Source organism: Mixophyes fleayi, chromosome 2 (genome assembly GCF_038048845.1).
Source record: "Mixophyes fleayi isolate aMixFle1 chromosome 2, aMixFle1.hap1, whole genome shotgun sequence".
In the NCBI taxonomy this organism is placed as follows: Eukaryota; Metazoa; Chordata; class Amphibia; order Anura; family Limnodynastidae; genus Mixophyes; species Mixophyes fleayi.
Window position 1 is genome coordinate 341,485,543 of NC_134403.1, and position 17,487 is coordinate 341,503,029.

At 37.4% G+C, this 17,487-nt stretch overlaps 1 protein-coding gene across 1 annotated transcript; it reads left to right on the plus strand.

Moving 5' to 3' along the window:
- Nucleotides 1-410: 410 nt before the first annotated feature.
- Nucleotides 411-16,229, plus strand: VGLL3 (vestigial like family member 3). Its single transcript, XM_075197068.1, has 3 exons — nt 411-749; nt 11,780-12,026; nt 15,412-16,229. The coding sequence occupies exons 1-3, from the start codon at nt 642-644 to the stop codon at nt 15,948-15,950; spliced, it is 894 nt and encodes a 297-aa protein (XP_075053169.1). The 5' UTR covers nt 411-641; the 3' UTR covers nt 15,951-16,229.
- The last annotated feature ends 1,258 nt before the right edge of the window (nt 16,230-17,487 follow it).

Sequence of the window (17,487 nt, forward strand, 5' to 3'; positions counted from 1 at the left end):
CTACATAGCAAGTTCATTTTACATACGTGGTGCACGCATTTTGTCTAAAGGTTACAATGTACTCCTTGCAGAACTCCTGTCACTGTGCAGCATCCTATCTGTCTGCTGCACTGACTGGGACTGATAGTACTAAGCTGAAGGTGCCTGTTCTTTCACTTCATGAGCAGTGACCGGGATTTCCCTTCATCCCATGATAACCTACAATGTATCTGACCAGATACATCCCACAACAACAGCACTGATACAAACATACCCTCGGGGCTCTGATCAGAACTTCAGTCTGATGAAGTGAGTGTTACAATACGCCTCTAACTCCCAGCAGCCAATCACAGTGCAGCTCAGTGTCAAACTTTCATCCAGTGAGATGCACAGAGAGCGGTCCCTGCCCCCCAACCCCATGCAATCCTCAAGATGAGCCCCCGTCCTGTGTGTGTGTGTGGAGCTGAGCTGCAGATTGGCCGGTGTCTGGCATGTCTATTGTGTGCATGCTAATGCAGCTGCCTCTGTCCTCAGCCTGCTCGTGTATAAAGGACGTATGGAGGGAGCATACAGGAGCAAGGAATATGCTGAGGTCACTCACAGACTCATAGGATAAGGTGATTCAGGGACTGGGCACAGAGTACGTGAAAGGGAGTCCTGCAATGAGTTGTCTGGATGTTATGTATCATCACCAAGTGTATGGGATGCACCAGTATCTCCCTGGGACGTCAGCTTGTTCTACAGCCTATTACCATCATCATAACCAGCAGGTGAGTCTGACACAACTTGTTATATAGTGTATCATTATCTGTCTTTGCATAGAACATTATCTAGCTCATATGTGTAGAAAAGTATATCAGTAGTATACAACATTATATCTAAGAGAGCTGCTGTTGGGTGATAAAGATGTTGCTACCCTGTAAATACATTGTATATTTATGAACCATGTGAGTGTGAATGAAGGCAGTAAATATCAGCTGTTATACAGTCCTGTGACAGCTATATCGGACAAATGACCTCTGAGCTAACCACAGCCCACAGCCCGATCTCAGAATATGTCATTCTGCATTTCTAGCATAGTTCTCAGCTGCTGAAACTTTATCCCTTCCCGTATTAGTCTTTTTTTAGAATGCTGCCGCTGTTTTTCTGATATAGACATGTAATAACATAGCCTCGCTATTATGCAATGCACAAGGAAATATGTAAGTTTAGATCACAGTATGCAGAGAGTAATGGATCCTGCACACGGGATGCAGTACAGTGAAATATTCTCAGTACTTAATGTAAAGAAGATAGTTCACGTGCATTTGATGACATCAGTGGCAGATTGTAACAAGAAGCAAGATTGCATAAGAAACTAACCCCTGCTGGAAAACATACAGTGCATAGCTGTTGGTAAACTTTAATGCACATTTGTTAGTTGTATGTATCTGTGTTTGTAGAAGTCCTGATTGGTGACATTATATTAACTATGCACATTAATGTATTTCTAAGAATAACTTAAATTAAACTGATTTGGAAACTACGTGAGGCTGTATTTATAATTAGTCATGATAACAAAATATAGATACTGTAGACATTTTAACTATAGAACTACAGACCCCCAAACCAAAGCAAAAGCAAACCTGCTACATTAGTAGATAAAACAGCGAATATACAGATACTGTGCAACAGTATTATTAATTGTCTGCAGTAGCAGTTTTTGGAGGAAATTTGCCCTATACTTGCTCAGCATTGCGTTCTGTAAACGTCCATCGTCAATCGCTGAGACTGTTCATTGTGACCACGAGTTACCCCCTAAGTGATGGAATGTAGAGCAGACACAACAGCTCGTGGTCATTGTACAATAAACAATGTGTATACACTCCACAAGATCGTTTACTTTGCTGTGAGTTACTAACAAAAGACTCATCTATAGAACTAAAACTTCAACCAAAATCATGAAATCATGTTACTGTATACACAATTAAATACACAGAAAGTCTAAAATACATACATTACACACCATCAATAAGCTGTATATTTTGTCCCTGAAATATTTAGGTTTTCAGGCTACACATAGAAACATTTTTTTTTCTTTCTCCATTTAAGTGATCAGCATTTTCATTGGTTATCATTTTATTATTTGTTAATTAGTTGCATCTCTGCCAAGGCAGTAAACATTCAGGGGCTTATGTGGAGTTGAAAGCAAACTGCTTTTTTACTTGCGCACAAGCGCACAAAGAACTGGTTCCGAAACCAGCTCCGAAATATGCTCAGAAGTAAAAAAAAGCGTATTATACTCAACATGAGACCCTCATCATCCAATGGTACACAAGTTAAACATATAGCAATAAATAATGGCTTGTCTGTTATGTATAAGCCAAATGACTAAAATATGGCCAAATAAAATAAAAAATGTATATTTTATGTGTGTAAATATTTGTGAAAAATTATAGTAATTTCAGAGCAGAATGGAAACTGTATTTTAAATACACCTATTACAGATTCTAAATACATCTGATGTAAACATAGATTTCAGCCACCAGTATAAAACTTCTGACCGGATTATGTTTAATTACTGGTAATATTATTAGTATTTTATTAATAACTCATGTGTACAGTGTTTGCCAAATGTCCCTGATTCCCAAGGAGAGCCCCAGGATTCTAAGATGTGTCCCTTAAATATTTTACATTTATAATTGTCCAATTGCCAAATAACACTTTCTGTGTTTTAGATGTCGGATGTAGTTTTAATATCTTTTCTTATCCTTTATGCTGGTTGTATTTAATATTTACAGGACATGAACAAGCATAGCCTATATTCATAGGTTAGTCTGCTCGACAGCAAAATGTCCCTGGTAATTGCTTTCAAATGTAAGCTCATATTACAAGCCACATAACCAATGACCCAACAATCAGTATGTAGTAGTAATAGAATGTGTCTTTAATAAATGTGTGCATTCTTATCAGACTGACAGCAGACTGCAAGCATGCACAGAGCGTGGGTGTGAGGTGGGGCAAACACTTACTTGGCTCAGACATAGCAGTCATTGGAGAGCACAGTATTCTGCTGTTGCATTCCATAAAGTTTTATCATTATTAAGCATGAAGATCATTCTTTACATGGGAAGTGCTTGAAAAAAAAAAGATCTTGCCAGTAAAAGAGAAAACAGCAGTAATATTTCAAAGCTGTTTTGGCGCTATGCGGATGTAAATGAATATTTGACATACTGAATATATGTACATTACAATCAGAAAGACTATTGAGTGACATGTCGTGCATGCTCTTTATTAGGCTTGGGCATTCTGTGACTCTCCAAATGTTGATGGACTACAGATCCCAGCATGCCCAGCCAGAAGCTCTCACAGTATACTGGGGTTTGTAGTTCCACATGAGTTGGAAACTCACAGGTTTTTTAAATATACTCTGTGATTTATGTTTCATTACGTTTTCACAGTTTTTGACAATAAAAGACGTAAAGTGCTACGGAATATGTTGGCGCTATACAAATAAATGATGATGATACATAAAACATAACCAGGCTTGGGATCTCTTAGCCGAGGACCCGTTATGCAGGAATTAAATAAATATTGGCGCTGCTGTGCAGTGATTTGTCACACATCATCATCATCATCATCATCACACAGACAATATATGATCAGTAAGGAATTCCACCAACAGTCACTGTGAGGAGCACTGATAAACAATATCATTAGAAGGAGAATGGCAGACGCAGTATGGGGAAACATATGGGGTAATCTAATGTAATTTAGTGTTTGTACAGTGCAACAAATTACAGAACAAGTTCTTGTCTGGAAATCCTTAAAACCAATGCATTCCAGATGATAGATGCCATGTCTTCAGTACTTCTTTGTAAATTGGAAAAAAAAGCTTAAATTTTATTCACCTTGTGAAAAATAAAGTGTTGAAATTCAGCCTGTTCTATAGGGACCTCAGATAACTGGGGAAATCTACTAGCCATTCTCGTTCTACATTATTATAACATGGTTTAGAAAGCAGTCTTTTCTATATTGTAATGTAGCTTTTGTCCCCTAGGCATGTTTAGCATTCATAGTGTGCACTGTAGTTAAGCCATTTTTGTCTTTTGACATTCTTACATTCTTCAACATTGTCCTGTATGAGTGGATACAAGACAAGAAAATGATTCTTCAAAGCTGCATTGGGTATTAATACTGTAGAAGGGGTTCTGGAAATATATGGCTTGTAGTAAAAACACAAGTGAGTGGCCCAGGCTCTTCTAATAACATGCCGTAAGAGGGAGCATTCTAACTACCACTATACAATACAGAGATCATTCTATGGACATATACCCCATATACATTCTGCTGACCTCCGTACAATATAGATATAGATATAGGGCCTCATTTAGAGTCAGACGAAATGTACACTGAGATCGTACGTGTAAATTGCATCCTGTAATTTGCACAGTATTAAGAGTGGCTGGGAGCTTTAGATCTGTGTGACTTAGAATACTGTGCAAATTGCACAAACACACCTCTTTATCTGCCTTGTGGGCCGGTGTGCAATTGTATTACGCACAGCGCCCTGTAAAGCAAATGATTAAATAATAAAAAAAAATAATGTAGAAAATAAATACAAATTGTTCTCCCCCCACAAAGAGCACAAGGGGATTCATTAAGGATCTTAACTGCAGAAACTTCTTATTTCAGTCTCCTGGACAAAACCATGTTACAGTGCAAGGGGTTTTCTGTTTTGCACATAAGTTAAATACTGACTGTTTTTTTCATGTAACACACAAATACTTGATAGCTTATTTGTACACTGAAATTTAAAGTTGATATTTGTGTGCTACATGAAAAAACAGACAGTATTTAACTTATGTGCAAAACAGAATACTAATTTGCACCCCTTGCATTGTGACATGGTTTTGTCCAGGAGACTTAAATAAGAAGTTTCTGAAGTTAAGATCCTTAATGATTCAGGCCCAAGGTTTGGTTATGCTGTTTAGCAGGGGGTGCACACTATTTTTTTAAAAAATTATTTGTTTTTACTTTGTTTTTTTATTACATCAAGGTCTCTTGCACCAGCTGAAAGCACCCACAAAAGATACGTAAAGACCTATCTGCGGTTGCTTTCAACTCAAAATAGCATGTAAAGAGTGTGAACACGCCTTTACATTGCTAGGCTCGCCCACTACCTTCCCCATTCCAACTCTCTATGTGCAGAGAGGTGCACCAGGGATATTCGTCTCAGACAGAGGGCAAACTGAGACAGATCTTTGGCCAAAAGTGCTTTTTACGTTGATCAGAAGAACCTGCGTCTGACTATAAATGAGGCCCCTAGTGTCCAATTTACAACAGAGAGCATTATAGTGATTGCTACACAATACAGAGATCATCTTAATGGTCAATATAGAATGCAGAAAACTATTCAGTACAGAGTGCACTGTAGTGCCTGGTTCAATACAGAGACAATTATACTGACCACAGCTAAAATATCATCTTATTGATCACTATAAAATACAAAAACAATCCTGGTGACAATATACATTAAATATAACTTTTATGGTGGTGTCCCTGTTCTGGAGGCAACTATACCATCTGTAACTGATTTACTTGCATAACTCCTTATTCACTAATATCTTAACAACCCTAAATCACTGGTAGTGACACAACACTAGCTGTTCTGCTCTTTCTCTCTGCCCAATGGACATATTGGCTGCAACAGGAAGCCGCCATATTTACTAGATAACTCCAACTAATCTGATTGGTGGATAACGCTGGTCATGCACCAATTAGTGAACTCCTGACACTCTGATACTTGAATGGTTGGCTGCATCCCTCAATCAAACTATGGAGAACTGTATATTTGTTATGACATAAGCCATACGTTCATGGATCCACCTCAATTCATTACATAGATTATTGGGCCAGCCCTGGCTGACAAGAAGAGTTGTGCCCTGGGACAGAGTGCCACCCCTGTCAGCCAGCCTGTGGTTGTAACTCATAGCAAATAATAACAACTCATGATCAGACTCTCTGCTAGACACTGGGTGCTTGATGCTGCTGTTTTGGAGCTTCATTAGTTATTTATCTCAGCCAGTATTCATCACTTGAAGACATCATGAAAAATAAGTAATTTTTATGTTTTGAGTTTTTTTTATGAATTAGACAGAGCCTGTTCTTAGTACAATTAGTATTATCATCGTCATCATCACCATTTATTTCTATGGTGCCACCAATCCCGCAGCATGGTGATAGTATTATAATTATCAGTAATAGTATTATTAGTTGCTAACTAGTAATTAATTGTTATTAAATAATTATTAGTACAACAATAAAATTTCTTGTTGTTATTTTTAGCGCTGTTTTACTTGGAACCCCTTGGTGTACAGGATCACTGTGTGTGCACAAGAAAAGCTGGGTCTCACTTTATCCATTCACTCATGTACCTAGACTATAGACAACACAATCCTTTAACATGTTCATTTTAAGCACTTAGGGCCTCATTTATAGTCGGATGCACATTTCCACTGATGCGTATGCGCAGTAAGCAACAGTTCCCTGCAGTTCCGTCTGCTTTTCAGACATGGTGTACACTTGTGACAGCTTGCGTCTCAGTACGAGGGAAAGGGTGGAACACAGAGTTATGAAGGCGTGACCATGAATAATTCAGATACTATGGGCGTCTACCTGCAAAAACTACCCTAGTTGGATCGAGACGCAGGCAGAACACAAGTCAAAAAATACAGAAAAAGTGCGGCAGGAATTAGGTTGTGCAAGTAGTTAGCTAGTAGTGAGCTAGCTGCAGAAACTGGTCGCAGCTTGGTAGGGTATTACGAGTGGGACACAACTGGGGTTGCATGCCACCCGTAATACTCCCACTCCTACTCTTTCATGTAAGTCTTAGACACACATTGTGTCCGGCTGTAAATGATGCCCTTAATGTCCGCAGTATGAATAAAATTGATTGGCTATTGAAAGCTATGGAGAAATGAAAAATAATAAAAATGGTTTCATTTTAGGCAAAGTATAGCAAGGAAACTATGGTGTTATCCACTGCCATTATTCTGCTTAGTGAACTATAAGAAATGTAGCCACTTACCATAATACTATATTATTAGTAGTATTAACCTAATCTCGTCTGTTTTTATCATTTCAATATTTCATTTATAGACACATTTTTACAAAATATACCTTCCAGTGAACTCTTCAAAATGTTTTGTCGTCATCCTGCTGATTTCTATTCATCATCATCATACTTTATAGTTGCCCACTCTCCTGGACTATCCGGGAGATTCCTGAATTCCGGGTAGGTCTCTCAGATTCCCGGGAGAGCAGGCACTTCTCTCACAACCTGCCTGTTGGGAGCTCAATTTACGCGATTCGCTGTGAATCGGGTCATTTTGGACCTGCAATCTGTGACAAAATGGTGATTTTGTCACTGGTACGGGGCTAAAGTGATGCAATTCTCCCCTCCCCCCACCAAGGATCTCCTGGAGTTCAACAATAGACAGTTGGCAACTATGTCATACTTATTATCCTTGTGCAAGTAGGTGTAAGCCACCTTCCGAGGTTAGGGTGTTTAGTCAACAAATGCACAAACTCACAGTTGTGCTACTATACACAGAAATGCTTATTAATATTTAGTTTAATAAACATATGTGAAATGAATCCTTATTCAGCTGCCATTCAGCTGCCATTCAATCAGCACCATCAATAACTAAACAATTACCCAACAGTAGATTGAATGACTGGCATCTGAAATGCCACTAGAAACTACCCAATGACCACAGCTTACTTTCACACTCCTCCTGTCTGTCAGACAAGTTATGGTGTGACTTGCATTCATAGATCATCTGGGGTCTATTTGTCTTAGACCCCAAACAGCTTATAGCCAACATTTATTTTGCATAAACTACTTGTCAAACTCATGGAAAAGCTTTTTTCAAATTATGAATAAAAAGGGTGCAAAGTTTGAAACCATTTATTTAATGTAATAAGCAAGTAAATAATTATACTTGTAATCACAATCAAATAATTGCATAAATATTGCAATACTTTTCAACTGTAGATAACTAAATTACGTTTGTTAATTGAAGCTTACTTGGTGTACTCTCAACTTTAATCATAGCTAAAACCTAATTCTTTTCACTGTTTTTCTACTTTACTGAGTACCAAGTAGTCAGTTTGAAATTATAAATAGGGAGCCTAAGAAAATATCTAGCTAAGGACCTGTCTGGCAGATTATGAAGAAACAAAACATTTTGTTTTTTTCTTGTCTATAGCGTGGATTCATTTATTTTATCTTTCAACAAACCACAATTGCATGTCTTAGTGTCTGTTTGTGTAAGAGGATCATCCGATTTGCTTGAGGGGGTGGAATATGGAAGAATTTAAAAATATACTATGTAGATTCACACACACACAAATAAGAAGGCTTTCAGATTGATGTGCTAGAATGGAATTGAAACTATTTTGGTAGTACGTTCTGCCAAAATGCTGCAGGATGTCTACACTGCTGTTATTTAGTTATTTATTTTTTTGGAGCAGTAGGATTCTTCTTCAGACTAATTCTTGTCTTTCAGTCACACAAAAATAGCCTTTTAAGGGATGTCCTGCCAACACATGCATTATCTTTCTTAAAACTGTTCCAGTAATTAAAAAGGTTTTCTGATGAACTTCAGAGACTTTTTCTGTAGCTTTCTGGAAATAATACAATGTATTTTGCTAATTTTAGTGTTCCTCGCCATAACTGGCAACCAGTATTCAGCAAATCATTGTCAATAGCATGTGTGGGGCAGCACCGTAGCTTAGTGGTTAGCACTTCTGCCTTACAGCACTGGGGTCATGAGTTCGATTCCCAACCATGGCCTTATCTGTGAGGAGTTTGTATGTTCTCCCCGTGTTTGCGTGGGTTTCCTCTGGGTGCTCCGGTTTCCTCCCACACTCCAAAAACATACTGGTAGATTAATTGGCTGCTAACAATTTGACCTGTCTGTGTGTATATTAGGAAATTTAGACTGTAAGCCCCAATAGGGCAGGGACTGCTGTGAGTGAGTTCTCTTTACAACGCTGCGGAATTAGTGGAGCTATATAAATAAATGATGATGATGATGAAATCTTCTTCTGGAACCTGGGGTCGGCAAGATATAGCAACTGTGCTGCCAGCACTTAGCAGATAAGTGACATTGGTAGAAAAGAAAATGCAATAGAACTTTGTTTAAATGATGGGCAGACAGCATATGTTTATATTGCCATTTACATTAAACTATTTCTTAATTTGTTAAAATATTTAATGTATTTCATGTACTTTTATATGGGCGGTTTTGTGGCTCTTGATTTAATTTACTTATTTAACTGAATGTTGATCATTTAATTTTTCCTCTGTGTGGTCGGCTCATCCTGAAATTGATTATTTTTTGCATACTGTGAGGCTCAGTATAGAAGTAATTCTGCAATGTATCACAGGTACAGCTTATACATCTTATTTCAGAATATGATAAATGGCTTAGGGCTCGTGCACAAAAGGTCCACTCTTGGACAGATAAATGGAGAAGGGACATATAGTGGACATTATTCTGATTTAGGAGCAAAGCAAAAAAATAAGGAGCAAATTTGCACCTTGGCAGAATCATTTTGCATTAAAGGCGGGGCGTACATATAAAATGTGGGGACAGATTTATAGTTGGGATAGGGAGTGCTCAAGATCAACTTTAGATTTCAGTGTAAAAATAAAGCTGTCCATTATTTGTGTGCTACATAAAAAAAGCAAAAAAAAAATTGCACCCCTTGCATTGTAACATGGTTTATCCAGAAGCAAATTGATACTTTTTGTTTTGCTCTGCTCCTAACTCAGCGTCAGGTCCCCAGTGCTCTCAAGTGCTTTCCTAAACAAAGTGACAGAGACAGGATAAAATACACTGTACTATATTCCCCTCTCCCTGATATGTCACATATGCTTTTTATCTTTCTGTTCAGTCTAATGTGTGGCTCTCTTCTACACTCTAGGCCTGAGTCTTTAAGGAGAGCAAGGCATACAAAGGAGTTAGTTTTCTGCTGGACAAACCATGCTACAATGCAAGGGGTGCAAATTAGTTTATTATTTTGCACATAAGTTCATTTCTGGCTGTTTTTTCATGTTGCACACAAATACTTGATAGCTTACTTGTACAATTAATTTTAAAGTTGATCTAGGACATGCCCTACCCCAACTATAAATCTGTTCCCACATTTTAAATTTACCTCCCCTCCAATGCAATATGGTTGTGCCCAAGTGCAAAGTTACTCCTTTTTTATGCTTTGCTCTCCTTAAGGACTCAGCCCTCTAACCTTATTTTTGCTTTACTTGCTTGAATTTTTCATTTAATCCAATAATGTATTTAAGGCCTTATCAAGACAAGAGTTTTCTTGCATTGTGGCTGCTTAATTTGCGTTTTGGTATGCTGCATACATATTTTAAAAGTGGCACTACAATTTTAGAATGCAGTGGTGGGCATGGCATCATTAACTCTTATTTGATGTGTTAAGTGCATGTTTTGGATTGGTGTGAAGAAACCCTATTTTGATCATCCTCATATAACCAATACAGTGTGAGATCTTGCCAATATTGTGCAAAGGAAGACAAAGGAGTGAATTTACTCTTGAACAAACCATGTTACAATGCAAGGGGTGCAAATTAATTTATTATTTTGCACGCAAGTAAAACATTCTTGACTTCTCTCTCAGAATGTCCAAGACACTCCTAAATTCCGGCTAGTTCTCTCGGATTCCCGGGAGAGCAGTCAAGTCCCCTGCAACCTGCCTGTTGGGAGCTCAAATGACGCGATTTGCTGTGAATCGCGCAATTTTGGACCTGCCCTCTGTGAAAAAATGCCAATTTTGTCGCTGGTACGGGGCCAAAATTATGTAATTCAATACTCCGTGATGCGCCCCCCCCCCCCCCCAGGATTTCCTGGAGGACAACAATAGACATTTTGTAGGGAATCGCATCATTTTGGCCTGGCCCCCTCCCACCACTCCCCTCCCAGGGATCTCCCGGAGGCCAACTATACAAAGTTGGCAAGTATCAAGTAAAATACTGTAGCACACAAATACTTGCTAGCTTTATTTTTACACTGAAATTTAAAGTTCATCTAGGACATGCCCTACCACAACAATAAATGTGTCCCCATAGTTTAAATTATCTCCCCCTCCAATGCAACATGGCTTTGCCAAGGTGCAAACTTGCTCCTTTTTCTGCTTTTCTCAGCATCAGGTCCATTGTGTGTAAGTGTGAATCTACAGTGTTGTGTATCTAATTTAGTATTATCCCAGCTGTTTCTGATGTAAGGCTTGCAGGTCTGTAGTTACAAGGTTACTTACTTTGGTCCCTTTCATATGACATGATATTACAGTGATGATTCATTAGTTCTCATCACTGGAGAGATTAGTTTGATATTGTCACTAATGGTTCCAGGTCTGGAAATATATGGCCTGGGGAGTTGGCAAAAGAAAATGCACAAGGGAGCAGAAGAAGCTCTTGACAATGGTACAATCTCATGGTGAACCTGAAGTCTCGTGTTCCTGTAGAATAATCCTGGTTAAAAGAACCACTTGGAACACTTATGCAAGTTCTGGTGTTTACTTTAAGTGCTTAGCCCAGGTATAGAACCAACAGAGCCCTAGGAGACAACAGCTCTGACTGTTCCCTGGGAGAGTCCAGTAGGAATGTTTGCTGGTTTTGCACCAAGTTTAATACCAATATGATGTAGCAGAATTAATCGTAAAGTTATGAGAACCTTATTAAAATTATGACAGTGTGGTTTTGTGACTTGATGTTCTTATTACCTTACAGAAGAAGATTGCTGCATACAATAAGATGCAGGAAGCATTAGAAGAGGCATTCCCAGGCAAGCAAGAAGAAGATGAGAAAGACCAACCAGCAGAAATGGAATATTTAAATTCTCGCTGTGTCCTCTTGACTTACTTTCATGGAGACATTGAGGCAGTGGTGGATGAACATTTCTCTAGAGCCTTAAGTCAAATCAGCACCTTCAATCCGGATAACACAGCCACAAAGAGCAAAATAGAAACAAATAGAGGTAAAGACAAATCTCAACTTGTTCTCCACCATTATCAAAACTGTAGCTGTACATAAAAAAACAAGGTTATAGCAAAAACACAGCTAGTTTGCATGTAAATAATACATACTTCTGTCCAAGTTATATTATTACTAATATAGAGCTTTGTATTCAACTTCAAAATGTAAAGGGTAACTTATTACCCCCCAAATGGGTAAAATATAAGTTTAAAGTTATTTCCACCTTCAGACAATTTTCAGTTATTGGTTTGTACCTGTCCTTCTAAAACTTTTCTTTAAATTTATTGCCTTAAAGTTTTGATTTAATTCTGTGCTTTTCATCTATGTATATGTGTGATTAAACAGACTTAGTTATTCACAATTGCTGAATTTTTAGAAATTGTGCTTTCTGAATTAATTACAATTGTATTCAAAAAGCCTCTTTGGGTCTAGCTATATGTAATTCAATTAAACAACTCTACCTAATAATAATAATAATAATAATAATAATAATAATAATAATAATATGGGATAACTCAAAAACACAGAAGCATGACAGGAAGATAAAGCAATGTATTCACTAAATGTCTAGGAGAGCTAACAACCTAATCTGAATCGGATAATCACTGTAAATATTGTTCGTGGCAAAGTGATCTTCTACGTGCTTGAGAATGAAACTTGTTTTCCATGGCAGCTGATTAAATATTTGATTTATTTCATTAAACTTTTACTATACTGATACTATTTATCTATCTATCTATCTATCTATCTATCTATCTATCTATCTATCTATCTATCTATCTACCTCATATCTATCTATCTATCTATCTATCTATCTATCTACCTTATATCTATCTATCTATCTATCTACCTCATATCTATCTATCTATCTATCTATCTATCTATCTATCTATCTATCTACCTCATATCTATCTATCTATCTATCTATCTATCTATCTACCTCATATCTATCTATCTATCTATCTATCTATCTATCTATCTACCTCAAATCTATCTATCTATCTATCTATCTATCTACCTCATATCTATCTATCTATCTATCTATCTATCTATCTATCTATCTATCTACCTCATATCTATCTATCTATCTATCTACCTCATATCTATCTATCTATCTATCTATCTATCTATCTATCTATCTACCTCATATCTATCTATATATCTATCTATCTATCTACCTCATTTCTATCTGTCTATCTATCTATCTATCTATCTATGTATCTATCTATCTATCTATCTATCTATGTATCTATCTATCTATCTATGTATGTATCTATCTATCTATCTATCTATCTATCTATCTATCTATCTACCTCATATCTATCTATCTATCTATCTATCTATCTATCTACCTCATATCTATCTATCTATCTATCTATCTATCTATCTATCTATCTATCTATCTATCTACCTCATATCTATCTATCTATCTATCTATCTATCTATCTATATACCTCATATCTATATATCTATCTATCTATCTATATACCTCATATCTATCTATCTATCTATCTACCTCATATCTATCTATCTATCTATCTATCTATCTACCTCATATCTATCTATCTATCTATCTATCTATCTATCTATCTATATACCTCATATCTATCTATCTATCTATCTATCTATCTATATACCTCATATCTATCTATCTATCTATCTACCTCATATCTATCTATCTGTCTATCAATCTATCTATCTACCTCATATCTATCTATCTATCTATCTATCTATCTATCTATCTATCTATCTATCTATCAACAGAATTATAAAAGCTGTGACATTGTGTTACAAGAAAGACTCATATTTCAATACATTATTTGTATTTACATTTGTAGTATAATACTTTTATTTTAAATTAGCCATTGAGGGCCTCATTTAAAGTCTGTTTCAGGCGCATCGTGCACATTTCCACTGACACGCATGCACAGTAAGCAACAGTATCATCTGCTTTTCAGATGCAGTGTACACTTGCGACAGCTTGCGTCTCGGTACGAGGGAAAGTGTGGAACACGGAGTTATGTAGGAGTTTTTGTTACTTTTTATCAATTTGTACTGTATAGCTCTACTATTTTAGACAAATAGTGCAATCGATCTGTGGCCCTACTGTGGCACACTACCATTGTAAACAAATAACATGGACATGAGTCAGTGGAGCACAATCCATTGTGCCGTCCTAACTTTTGGACTTGCTGGATTGCACCATAAGTCTGCAATAGAATTGCTGTAAACGTGTATAGTAACACATTATATCTTCCCAAGTTCATCTTTTATCAATTTAACTAAGGACAGTTTGTCACACATTTCTTGACCTTTAGGGCTAGATTTACTAAACTTCGAGTTTGAAAAAGTGGAGATGTTGCCCATAGCAACCAACCAGATTCTAGCTATCATTTTGTAGAATGCACTATATAAATGATAGCTAGAATCTCATTGGTTGCTATTGGCAACATCTCCACTTTTTCAAACCCACAGTTTAGTAAATATACCCCTTAGTATGGTACAGTTCCTACAAAAACAGTGGTCTAAAAACATAGACAATAACACATAACTCCATGATTTTTAATACCCATTCTGTTAGACATGCAAAACAAAATTTAAAGCAGGCATCAGATACTGTTCTCATGGGACGTTCCCTCCTAAAATAGCTGACATTTTACTTATAATTAGAAAAATGAGAGAGCTTAGCCCCAACAAGGGAAAATGCTACAACAAACTAACTATTATTCAGTAGACAAATTTATCCATTCTTGAATATGTCACTTCCCATTTTCTGTCATGACTATAAAAGGCATTTTCACTATCTCACGAATTTGCTGATTTCATTGGAACAATCTAGACCCAGGACGTTGTGTTAAAGCATGTGTCTTGTTTATGGTTTGCATAATTATGTCATACAAGGTTTACATGTACACAATTCGAAGCAAACCAGGCAAATATACTGTTGCAAGGCTGAAAGCAATCTGCAGGGCATTTGTTACAGCTTCACGGTCAAGTTGCATGGATGATCATTTTTGAGCTAAAGAAATATGCTGGGACTTGTAGTTCCTAAACAGCTACAGTGCCACTGCTTGCATAAGCCTTCTCTATACAGTCTATGGCAGCTATGAGGTCTGCGTAAACTTGTAGAGGTCTACTGGAGTGGTGGTGCATGCTGGGTGATGTAGTCCCACAAGAGCACGCCCTGGGGAAAAGGTAAGAAATAGTTGGAGAATAATTCAAGTTTATTTAGGACCCCATAATGCAATGCTACCACTATCATTCAATGTATGTCATGTATCAAAGATAAGAGTTGAAAATCCCCTTTTCTAGAAAATATTTATCATTTTCACTGTACATATTCACCAAGACAGCAAAGTTTAATCTATGTTCCTTTTAATTTTTAGAGAATTCATCAGTTTCATGCCAAAGGACTAGTTTACCCCCATCACTGTGGGCAAACTCATATCAGTCACCCACTCCAGCTTGTTTGAGTGGAGTTCATCAAGACTTTCCAGCATCAACCACTGGTACTTTCTCAACTACAGACCATAGCAGCTGGCCTGGAGATAATGTGCACCAAACCGTCTCTCATCCTCCTCCAGTTGTGTCAGAGCCCTGGCCCTATCCCTTGGCTTCACCGACAAGTTCACCGTATGCACACATGCATGATGTTTACATGTATCACCACCATGCCCACCCGCACATGCATCACCATCATCACCATCATCATCGTCACCCCAGTCCACACCTTGACCCACGATATGGACCCCTTCTGATGCCCTCCGTCCGTACAGCCAGGATTCCTGCACCGCACTGTGATGTAATTAAGACAGAAGCCACTACAACCACGATGGGTTCAACAGCGTGGGCTGGGGCATTCCATGGCACTGTGGACATCGTACCAAGTTTTGGCTTTGAGACAGGTAACAGCTTTTCTGCATAAATATTCATGTTTCAAAGTGTGTATCACTACCACTTCAGGAGACTAAAGCAGCAGGAGGTGCATCCAGGAAACTAACACACCTGAGTCTGGAACTGAATCTGGCTTCATAGACCTGAAAGGACATTGTGATTTTGTTTTCTTTCTAAAAAACAAAATGCTTTACACATTTCCCATACCAATTTTGTATTTCATCTATCTTCTGTTGGCTTTCGACCAAAGCGTTCTGTGAATAATTGAAAAAATAGACTGGTTTTATATTAAATATTAATGATTTATTAATCTGTTTTCTTCAGCTTGTTCCTATTTATTTTTTTTCTGTGTGGTCTACATTTAAGTTTACAGTGATTGTATTAGAACCAGATTACTCCGGTGGAACATAAGAAGTTATTTAGTCAACTTTATGGGCAAGAAAACAGGTGTGACCATTTTTTGCAAAGCCCCCTGATGTATTGTTAATGGTCTATGTATAGCGAATGCACTAGGACTATCTATAGGGAAAGGGCACACTAGAGTAGATAAAGAGCAGTAATATTAGTCTCTTGTCATTTTTCATTTTCCATAGCATTACATTATTATGTTCATTTACTGCTTATTACTGTAAAAAAACAAAACAGAGCAGAACGTTCATAAAATGAAACTGGATCAATAAAGTAATATTCTTTATAAACCACATATGAGATGACATATGCCTAGTGTATGTGAATGCTAGTCTGCACAGTCATAAAATCTTGTAATATAACAATATAACTAAGTGCAGTAAGGGCTGTGCAAATATTTTTTTCATGATAAAACATTAAATATATGCAGCTACGAACTATGTTAGTAAAATCTAGGCATAGTACTCCAATGTCACCTAGAGCAGAGTTAGGCAACCTGCGGCTCTCTAGCTATTTAGCGGCAAAGCACTAAGGGGCTTATTAAATAAAATGGTGCAAAAAATGCAATGATGTGCTATAACCTATAGATAGCAACCAATCATCTGCCAGCTTTCATTAGTCTGGCTTCACTATACTGCTAAAAACTAACATCTGACAGTTGCTACAGGTTACAATAAAACATAGCTCATGAATATATTTTTATACATAGGGTGTAAAGTTTGCATCGGTTGACGGAAGGAGAAGGGTGCTGAAGAGTGTTCATTGCAGTGCGGAATAGGTGCTCGAGCAGGCTTACTCTTGCATTTAGCTTGGGGAACAAGATTTCATTTTACAAGAAAGGATTGTTTCAAATATACTAATCAGTGAAGAGGGCTCATTTACAAGACAGGGGGTGGTCACATGTTTTGAGAGAGGATGCACAATCCTTTTCTCCTTGCAATGGGGCATATTTTGAACCTTCCAGTTGCTTTTAAGGTGAACATCCACCAAAATAATAAAAACCTTCAAACAAACAAAAGTGTGACATGTAATAATGACATTCCCAATCAGTCTCGTAATTAAATTAAGATATAAATGAAACTGAACTGAGAAGTATTTTAGGATAAAAGCCGAAAGGTCTAAATTAGGGGTGAGAAACCTGCAGCGTTGAGGCCACATGC

Bases quoted from the DNA above. Each gene is read 5' to 3' on its own strand.
- VGLL3 (XM_075197068.1), top strand. From the start codon at position 642: ATGAGTTGTCTGGATGTTATGTATCATCACCAAGTGTATGGGATGCAC. The intron at 750-11,779 runs GTGAGTCTGACA...ATTACCTTACAG, and splicing joins ACCATCATCATAACCAGCAG to AAGAAGATTGCTGCATACAA. The intron at 12,027-15,411 runs GTAAAGACAAAT...TTTAATTTTTAG, and splicing joins CAAAATAGAAACAAATAGAG to AGAATTCATCAGTTTCATGC.